This window comes from Penaeus monodon, unplaced genomic scaffold (genome assembly GCF_015228065.2).
Source record: "Penaeus monodon isolate SGIC_2016 unplaced genomic scaffold, NSTDA_Pmon_1 PmonScaffold_229, whole genome shotgun sequence".
Lineage (NCBI taxonomy): Eukaryota > Metazoa > Arthropoda > Malacostraca > Decapoda > Penaeidae > Penaeus > Penaeus monodon.
Window position 1 is genome coordinate 1 of NW_023652921.1, and position 10,000 is coordinate 10,000.

At 39.3% G+C, this 10,000-nt stretch overlaps 1 protein-coding gene and 1 long non-coding RNA gene across 2 annotated transcripts in view; both read right to left on the minus strand.

Annotated features, from left to right (window-relative positions):
- Nucleotides 1-60: 60 nt before the first annotated feature.
- On the minus strand, nt 61-1,412 carry LOC119570188 (golgin subfamily A member 6-like protein 2; the record flags this gene model as incomplete). Its single annotated transcript, XM_037918033.1, is given in 4 exon segments — nt 61-168; nt 170-490; nt 746-793; nt 938-1,412. Coding segments are annotated over 4 exon segments (720 nt in total), but the record flags the coding sequence as incomplete, so codon positions are not given.
- A 2,046-nt stretch (nt 1,413-3,458) lies between these two features.
- Nucleotides 3,459-10,000, minus strand: part of LOC119570190 — a 63,603-nt gene continuing 57,061 nt past the window's right edge. Inside the window, exon 3 of the long non-coding RNA XR_005228378.1 lies at nt 3,459-3,557. This is a non-coding gene — a long non-coding RNA (uncharacterized LOC119570190). The remainder of the gene's footprint in view (nt 3,558-10,000) is intronic.

The window sequence follows — 10,000 nt, forward strand, 5'->3', positions numbered from 1 at the left end:
TTTTCCCTTTCTCTTTCTTTTTCGTTCTCTTCTCTCCCTCTCTGTGTCTTTTACACACACCTGCTTTAATTTGTTTTCCTTCTCCTTTTCCTGAAGATCCTTCTTGATCTTTCCGATTTCCTTCTGCAGGTTGGCTGCCTCCGCCTCCTTCGAGTCATACTTTTTCTGCATCTCCTTCTCCTCTCCTCGGTTTTCCTGCAAGAAAACAGGAATGTCTTCTATTTTTGTACTCGGCTTCCTCTTCCATGTTGTCTGTGGCTTCCTTAATATCACAGTTACCTTTCTCTTTTCTTCTTCTCCTCTCCTTTCCTTCTTCATTCTCTTCACCCCTCCCTGTGTCTTTTATACGCACCTGCATTAATTTGATTTCTTTTTCCTTTTCCTGAAGGTCCTTCTTCAACTCGCCGTTTTCCTTCTGCAGGTTGGCTGCCTCCGCCTCCTTCGAGTCGTACTTCTTCGTCATCTCCTTCTGCTGCTCCTCGAGTTTGATCTGCAAGGGAAAACGGTCTCAGGAATGCGTCGAGGGAACTGCTTTGGCGCCGCAGCGGAAGCGGAACCAGACGATCATCGGCTCATTAAGACTCGGTGAATAAAGCGGGAATTGGAGTCGAGAAGCAGATCAGAGCGATCATCTCTCAGGTTCATCTTACTCTACACAACATGATTTCAGTTTTTCCATTCTTGCATTCTCTAGTGTTCCGCATCTGCACACATAACTGGAACTTTGGGGAAAATAAGAACTAACCTGCATCTCCCTCTTCTTCTCGGCCGCAGATGTAGCACATTTCTCCGCCTGAAAAGTATGTCGGTTTAGTTGTTTAAATTTAATGCATAAAAAAATTATTTCTTCGACTAATAAACAACAGTAAGTGTAGCCAACGACCATGGTGCCCAACCTTGGTCCGTATCACAAAGTCTGATTGCCGGCTGTCATTACCATGGAGAAGAGTTCATCAGCGGAAGGCTTCCCCAACAGGTCCTTAGGGGTCTTCCCGCCTTTATTCTTCTTGTTGGTGGACGCCCCGAGGCCAGTCAGGACGCCCACGCGCAGAAGCCGTCCGTTTGAAGCTGCGTCGTGGAGAGGCGTGTTGCCCGCATCGTCGACGGGGTCCACGTCGGCCCCGCTCGCCGCAAGAGCTTCCAGCGCCCCCCAGTGCCCCTGCCTGGCTGCCACGTGCATCGCCGTTCTGCCTGAAAGTCGTCCGAGTTGAGGAGGCGATCAGTGCCTTCGCTGACAAAGCTCCGCCCAACGAAAAAGTCATTTCGTGTAATCATTACGTTAAAGTTAATGATGATAGTGTAAATGAGAATATTAAAAATGTAATTGTAAAAGCAGCAGCATTTACAAGAAGAAAGACAAAAGGGAGAGCAATAACGATGATAATGATAATAATAGAAAAGAAAGACTAATAATGATAATACGATTAATAATAGTAATACCATTAATAATAGTATTAATATTAACAATATGGATCATCATAATGAGTAATAATAATAATGATAACATTACCAATAACAGATAATATTAACATTTATAAAATGATATAAATGAAAATGATAAAAATAATAAGAATAATGATCACAATAATAGTAATGATAATAATAATAATGATAATAAAATGATGTGATGATAATAATAATAATAATAATAAAAATAAAGATAATTATAGTAATAAGGATAATAGACAAATATTAATGACAACAGTAATGATAAATATAATGGAAATACTACTACTATTAAGATATTGATAACAAGAACAAGAACAACAGCAAAAGCGAAAATAATGTTAATAAATAATATATAAAATATAATGTTAATACAAACAGTTAATAAATAATGCTAATAATAATGCATAACGCCACAAAATAAATTTAAGATAAAAGGAAAAAATGGCATAAATAAACTGTAGTAATAATTATAACAAAATAGATATGGTAATATATGATGGATGGAGCAATTACTCTACTGACATTAATATCATGAGAAACTTCGATGATAATAATGATAATAATAACAATAATGGTAAGATATGAATAATAAAATTAAATGTACTAGTAATAATAATGAATGCAAATTCCCAAGGAAAATCCACTGAAGCGAAATGAAGTGCATTGACATAAAAAAAAACTGCAACATTAAAGATAACAACATAATGAAGATGAAACAATATGACAGCTGGAATAGGAGAGAAACCTGAAGGAAGGGAGAGGAGACAAAGGGGAAGTGAGAGCGAGACAAAAGAAAAATGAGAGAAATAGAAAGGGGGAATGGGAGAGAGAGACAAAGAAAAAAGGAAGGAAGGACAAGAAAGAGGAGAGAGAAAGAGGAGGGAGGGAAGAGAGAGAGAGAAGTAAAGAAAGAGGAAAGGAGAGGAGAGAGACAAAGTGACGAAAATGAAAGCATACACAGGGACAGGAAAGGCCCTCAAGTGTGGCGCACAGTAATTGCGATGTGCATTTTGCCTTTGAAATGATTGCTTTGAGAGGGAATTTAGAAGTGAAAAAACTGGCCAAGAGTCTCCTCTTACACACGCACAGAACACAAGAGGAAGAACACACAGACACACACAAACACAACACACAAACACCACAACAACACACACAAATGCCACATACCAAAACAAAACAACACAAGACAAAACCAGCAAACAAAACACACATACACAGCACACACACAAACACACAACACATAAACACAACACACATAAACACACACACACACACATATACATATATACATACATACACACACACACACACACACACACACACACACACACACACCACACAAACAACACACACACACACACAACAGCTATTAGGCAATTATGTCCTAAATATCTCGGGAACAAACATGGCTCTGAAAATTGACTAATGGCAACTCCCGAGGAAAATCCCGCGCTTTTACTGAGAGAAAAATGACTTTCATAAGCACTGAATAAAGGAGCTCAGACCACTAATTAGCATCAACACCCATCGGCTGTGACAGAGCAGTCACAAGGTGGCCATCTATATGCAAAATACTTGTATGCAAACCTCGTTTTTTTCCTCACTAATTACGAGGGAGTTTTGCGGAAGGTGCCAGTTAGTCCATTTTCAAAAATAAAGATCGTAATGATAATAATAATAATAATGAATGATGAATAATAATATATAATAATAATAATAAATAATAATAAATAATAAAATTAATAAATAATGGTAATAAATCAATAAATAATAATTAATATAAGAAATTTAAATAGTTGTGGATCTGAAAGAATATTATAATCATAACAATAATACCATTAATAATTATAATAATAATAAAAATAATGCTATTATGCTTATTATTATTAATTTTGTTTTTATAATTATCATAAACATTAATGAAACCGATACAAAAATAATACTGATTAAGAAGATAATAACAATATAGATAATAATGACAGCAATAAAAGAAACGTCGATCCCGTCGCCTTACCTTCCGCTCTGGCGTTGGGGTCGGCGCCCCCCGCCACGAGGACGTCCGCATGCCTTATGGCCCCCAAAGGCAGCCACGTGCAGGGGGGTCCGGGCTGAGGGAGGGAGAGGCTTGTATTAAGCGTCGTGTTGGTGGGTGAGGGGAAGGAGGGTGGAAATGGAGGGGAAGGTGAGGGTGGGAATGAGGATGGGAATTAGGTTAATGGGGATGAAAGGAAGAGAAAGGAAAGATGAGGAAAGAGGGAAGAATGGAAAAAAAAGGGAAAAGACACGATAAAAGAAGAGGAAAAAATAAATAACGGAGATAAAAAAAATAAAGGAAGAGGGGAAATCTAAATAAAGGAAGTAAAAAAAAAATAATAATAATTAAATAATAAAGGAAAAGGGGAAATCTAAATAAATGAAAAAAAAACTGAAGTGGGAAGAATGAAAAGAAATGAAGGGATAAAGAGAAAATATCAGTGAGGAGAAAAAGGAGAAAGAGGAAAGAGCGAAAGGAGGAAAATAGAAGAATGAGCGAAGGGAGGAAAGAGCAAAAGGAGGAAAGAGTGAAAGAAGGAAAGAAAGAATGGAGGAAAGAAGATAGAGGATAAGAGCGAAAGGAAGAGTTAAGGAGAAAGAGCAAAAGGAGAAGGAGAAGCGATAACAAAACAACAATGACAAATGATAAAAATAAATGATAATATAGCAATAATAGTAAAAAAGAAAGAAATTGTGTTAACTGACATTGATTTTGAGATTAACAATAACAGCAACACAAACATACAAACAAACAAACACAACCACACACCACACACAAAACACACACACACTTCCCACACAAGACACCCACACACACACACACACACGCACGCACCACAACACACACACACCGCACACGCACACGCACACACACACACACACACGCACACGCGTACACACACACACGTACACACACACACGCGCACGCACGCACGCACGCACGCACCACCACACACAGCGCACGCACACAACAAACACAAACACACACACACACACACACACACACACAGCTCATTAGGCAATTATGTCCTAAATATCTCGGGAACAAACATTGGCTCTGAAAAATTGACTAATTGGCAACTCCCGAGAAAATCCCGCGCTTTTACTGAGAGAAAAATGACGTTCATAAGCACTGAATAAAGGAGCTCAGACCACTAATTAGCATCAACACCATCGGCTGTGCATAGAGTAGTCACAAGGGGCCATCAATATGCAAAATACTTGAATGCAAACCACGTTTTTTCCTCACAAATAACGAGGGAGTTTGGCGGAAGGTGCCAGTTAGTCCATTTTCAAAAATAAAGATCGTAATGATAATAATAATAATAATAATGATGATAATAATAATACTATTGATAATAATGACAATAATAATAATAAATCAATAAATAATAATAGTAATAAATCAATAAATAATAATAATATAAGAAATTTAAATAGTTGTGGATCTGAAAGAATATTATAATCATAACAATAATACCATTAATAATTATAATAATAATAGAAATAATGCTATTATGCTTATTTTTATAATTTTGTTTTTTATAATTATCATAAACATTAAGAACGATACAAAAATAATACTGATTAAGAAGATAATAACAATATAGATAATAATGACAGCAATAAAAGAAACGTCGATCCCGTCGCCTTACCTTCCTGTCTCTGGCGTTGGGGTCGCCGCCCCCCGCCACGAGGACGTCCGCCACTGCCTTATGGCCCCGAGAGGCAGCCCGTGGAGGGGGGTCTGGGCTGAGGGAGGGAGAGGCTTGTATTAAGCGTCGTGTTGGTGGGTGAGGGGAAGGAGGGTGGAAATGGAGGGGAAGGTGAGGGTGGGAATGAGGATGGGAATTAGGTTAAGGGGGATAAAAGGGAAGAAAAAGGAAAGGGGGGAAAAAAAAAAAAAATTTTTGGTAAAGAAGGGTAAAAAAAAATTTCTAAAAAAAGGAAAAAAAACGAAAAGGAAAAGGACAGGGAAAAAAAAAAAAAAAAAATAAAAAGGGAAAGAAAAATAAAAGAAGTGAAAAGAGCAAAGGAAAAAAAACAAAAGGGGAAAAGAAAAGGAGGGCGAAAAAAAAACCAAAAACAAGAAAGAAAAAAAAAAAGTAAAAAAAAAAAAAGAAAAAAACGACAAAAAACAAAACGCAACCAAAATAAAAACCAAAAAAACCCACAACACCCAGCACCACACACCACCAACCCCACCACAAAAAGCCCACCACCCACACACACAACCACACACACCAAAACCACACCACGAAAACCCACGCACCCCCACCACCACGCCCCCCCCGGGCCACGCCACGCCCCCCACAAAAGGGAAAAAGGCAAAGCCAACGCAACCAACCGTACAACAACCACAACAGGAAAAAACCCCGCGTACAGAAAAAACCCGCCCCAAAAATAAAAAAGCCAGACCCCCCAAAGCACCAACACCACCAAACAAACACCCCAAACCAAAAACAAAAATAGGCAAACCCCAAATTCGGGGAACCAGGGTTTTTCCCCCCAAAAAAACCGGTTTTTTTGGGAAAAAATGATTTAAAGGAAATTCAGACAAATTGTAACAATGGGCCAAAAAAAGGGGGGAAAATAAAAATTTTTCTGCCCCCATTTTTTCCCCCACAAAAAAAAGGGGAGTTTGGGGGAAAGGTGAGTTAGATTTTCAAAAATAAAGTTTAAATGATAATAATATAATTTTAAATGATGATAAAAAATAATTTTTGTAAAAAAATAATAATAATAAATAAATTAAAAATAAAAAAATTAAAAAAATAATAAAAATAAAATATAAAAAATTTTAAATAGTTGGGGTCTAAAAAGAATATAAATCATAAAAATAATCCATTAATAAATAAAAAAAAAAAATGCTTTTAGCTATTTTTATTTTTTGTTTTTATAATTATCAAAAAATTAAAAAACCGATCAAAAATATATGTTTAAGAAAAAATAACATAAGATAAAAATGCAGCAATAAAAGAAACGCAAAACCCCGTCGCTTACCCCCGCTCGGGCGTTGGGGTCCCCCCCCCCCCGCCAGAGGCGCGCCATGCTAGGGCCCCCCAGAGGAGCCCGGGGAGGGGGGTGGGTGAGGGAGGGAGAGGTTGTTTTAAGCGTTGGGTTTTTGGGGGGAGGGGAAGGGGGGGTGGAAGGGGGGGAAGGTGAGGGTGGGAAGAGGATGGGAATTAGGTTAATGGGGAAAAGGGAAGAGAAAAAAAGAAAATGGAAGAGGGAGATGGAAAAAAAAAAAGGGAGAGAAAAAGGAAAAAGGAAGAGGGGAAAAAAAGGGAGAAAAAAAAAAAAAAAAAAAAAGGGAGAAAAATCAAAATTTTTTTTTTTTCGAAGGGTTTTCTTTTGTTTTTTTTTTCTTTTGTTTTTATTATTGCGGGTCTTTTTTATTTTTTAAAAAAATTTTCTTTTTTTTTTTCCCCCCCCCCTTTTTTTCTTTTTTTAAAAAAAAAAAACAAAAAAAAAAGAAAAACAAAAAAAAAAAAAAAGAAAGACCGGGAGAAAAAGGAGAAAACAAAAAATAGAAAAAACAGGCAGGAAAAGACAAGGAAAATAAGAGGAAAAAGTTATAGAGAAAAAAAGAGATAAGACAAAAAAAGGAGAGAAAAAAAGGGGGGCAAAACACCAGCTTAAAAAAGAAAATCCCAACAATAAAAAAAAAACCATGCAAAAGTTTCCCCTGCAAAAAAAAAAAAGTTTGGGGATCAGTTTTGAATTTCCGAACAATCCCTTCACCCCACCCCCTTTTCAATGAACTCAGGAAAAAAACGCCGAAGCGGGGGACAACCCCCGGGGCCGGGGGGGAGCGCCGCCCCCCCGTTTAAAAACAAAAGTAACAAAGGGGGGGGGGAAAAAGGGGAGGGAGGGGGGAAAATAAGGGAGAGAAAGGAGGGAAAAAAGGAAAGGGGGGAAAAAAGGGGGGGGGGGGGGAGGAAAAGGGTGGTGGTAGGGGGGGGAAAAGGGAAGAAAAAAAAAAAAAAAAAAAAAAAAAAAGGGGGAAAGGGGGGGAAAGGGAAAAAGGGAAAAGGGAGGGAAAGAAAGGAAAAGGGGAAAAAGGGAGAGAGGAAGGGAGGAAGGGGGGGTGGGGGGGAAAAAAGAAAAAAAGGGTGGAAGAGGGGAAAAGGGACAAATGATGTATGAGGGGGGAAAAAAGGGGGGGGAAGGGAGGGGGGGGGGGAAAAGAAGAGAAAAAAAAAGAGAGAAAGAGAAAAGAAAAGAAAAAAAAAAAAAAAAAAAGGGGGGAAAAAAAAAAAAAAGGGGGGAAAAAGGGGGGGGGGCGGAAGGGAAAAAAAAAAAAAAAAAAAAAAAAAGAAAAAAGGGGAAAAAAAGGGAAAAAAACTAAGAAAAAGCAAAAAAAGAAAGAAAGGGGGAAAAAAAGAAAGTAAGTTAAAGGAGGATCTGTAGTTTGGGGGGGGGGGGAAAAAGAGGACGGGGGGGGGGGAGGAGGGGAAGGGGGGGGGTGAGGGAGGGAGGGGGAGGGGGGGGGGGGAGGGGGAGGGGAAGGGGGGGGAAAGGGGGGGAGGGGGGGGGAAAAAGGGAAAGGAGGGGGGGGGAAAGGGAGGGGGGGGGAAAAGGAAGAGAGAGGCAAAAAAAAAAAGGAAAAACCGAAAAAGGGGGGGGGGGGGGCAGGAAAAAAAGGGGATAAAAAAAAGGGAAGGGGGAAACATGGAAAAAAAAATAAAAAAGGAAGGGGAAAAAAATAAAGGTGGGGAAAAAAAAAAGGGGAAAAGAAAAAAAAAAAAAAACGGAGGGGAAGAATAAAAAAGGAGGGAGGGAAAAGAGGAAAATATATAAGGGGAGGGAAAAGGAAAAGAAGGAGAAAGTAAAAGGAAAAAGGAGGGAAAAAGGGGACAAGAGGAGAGGGGGGGGAGGAAGAAAAGAAGGAAAAAGAAAAAGGGAGGAGAGGGGAAAGGGTTTATTGAAAAAAGAGAAAGAGAGGAAAGAGAGAAAAAAAAAAGACAAAATAGAATAAAAGGAAAGAAAAAGAAAAAAAAAAGAGAAGGGGGAAAAGAAAAAAGGGAGAAACAAAAGAAAAAAAAAAAAAAAAAAAAAAAAGAAAAAAAAAAAAAAAAAAAACCTCACGGCCCACGCCCCCCCCCTCCCCTCCTTACCTTCCACCCCCCCCCCACCCCCCCCCCCCCCTTTTTCCCCTCCCCGCCCCCCCCTCCCCCCCCCCCCCCCCTTTTTCCCGCCCGCCCCCCCCCCCCCCCCCCACCCCCTTTCCCCCCCCCCCCCCCCCCCCCCCCTGGCCATTTGTTTATTTGCCCTTCCTCTTTTTCTTTTCCCCTCCGATCCCCTTTTCAAAAAATTTTTTTTCTCCTTCTCCCCTTTCTCCCTTTTTTTCCCTTTTTCCCCTTTCTTCCCTCTTTCCCTTTTTCCCCTTTTCCTCTTTTTTCCTTCCCTCTTTCTTTTCTTTTCTCTATTTTTTTTTTTTTTTCCTTTTTTCTTCCCCCCTTATTTTTTTCTTCTTTTTTCCTCTTCCCCTTTTTTTTCCCCTTTTCTCTTTAAAAATTTTTTTTAAAAAATTTTAAAACTCCTTCTATTTTCTTTTTTCCTTCTCTCCCTCCCCTTCCCTTTTCCCCTTTTTTTATTTTCCCCCCCCCCCCTCCCCCATCCTTTTCCCCAAACCCCACCCCCTAAAAAAACCAAACCTAAAAAAAAGACATGGAAAAGGAAAAAAGGCCAAAAAAAAAAAAAAAAAAAAAACCCAAAAAAAAAAGGGGGAAAAAAAAAAAAAAAAAAAAGAAAAAAAAAGGAAAAACCCAGTTGCCACCCCGGGCCCCCCCCCCGCAAACCCCCCCCCTCTTCCTTTTCCTTTTGGGGAAAAAACCGGCCTTGGAAACGCTAATTGCAAATCCGCCCGCCTTTCCCTCAAAAAAATCTTCAAAACCCAAAATCTCTTGCCCCAATTTCCCTCCCCTTTTAAAACACTCCCCAATTTTTTTGCCTCTTTTTTTTCCCCCCTTTTTTTTCCCCTTCCCTTTCCCCTCCTTCCCCTTTTCCCCCCTTTTTTTTCTCTTTCTTCCCCCCTCCCTTTTTTTTTTTTCTTTGGTTTTTTCTTTTTTTGGGGTTTTTTAATTTTTAAACTTTTTAAAAGAAAAAAATAAATTTTCATAAAAAAGGGGGGAAACAAAAAAAAAAAAATAAAAAATGGGGAAGGTAAACAAACGGGAAAAGAAAGGGGGAAAAGCAAATAGACGTAAAAAAAAAAAAAAAAGGGGGGAAAAGGGAAAAAAGGGAAAGGGCTTGGGAAAGGAAAACAAAAAAGAAAAAAAAGAGAGAGGAAAAGGGAGAAAAAAATAACATAATAATAAAAAATCCCACGCAAAAAAATAATGATAAAATCAAGGCCCTTTCCCTCCATTACCTAATCCCACCCGGGCTTTCGCCCCCCCCGGGGACAGCGCCCCCTCCACCCTCCCTCCGACCTCCCTCCGAGCCGCGTGCTTGAGGGAACCGAAAGGAAGAGACATTTGGGTTTGGTTCCCGGTTGCACGCATTGCGTGGC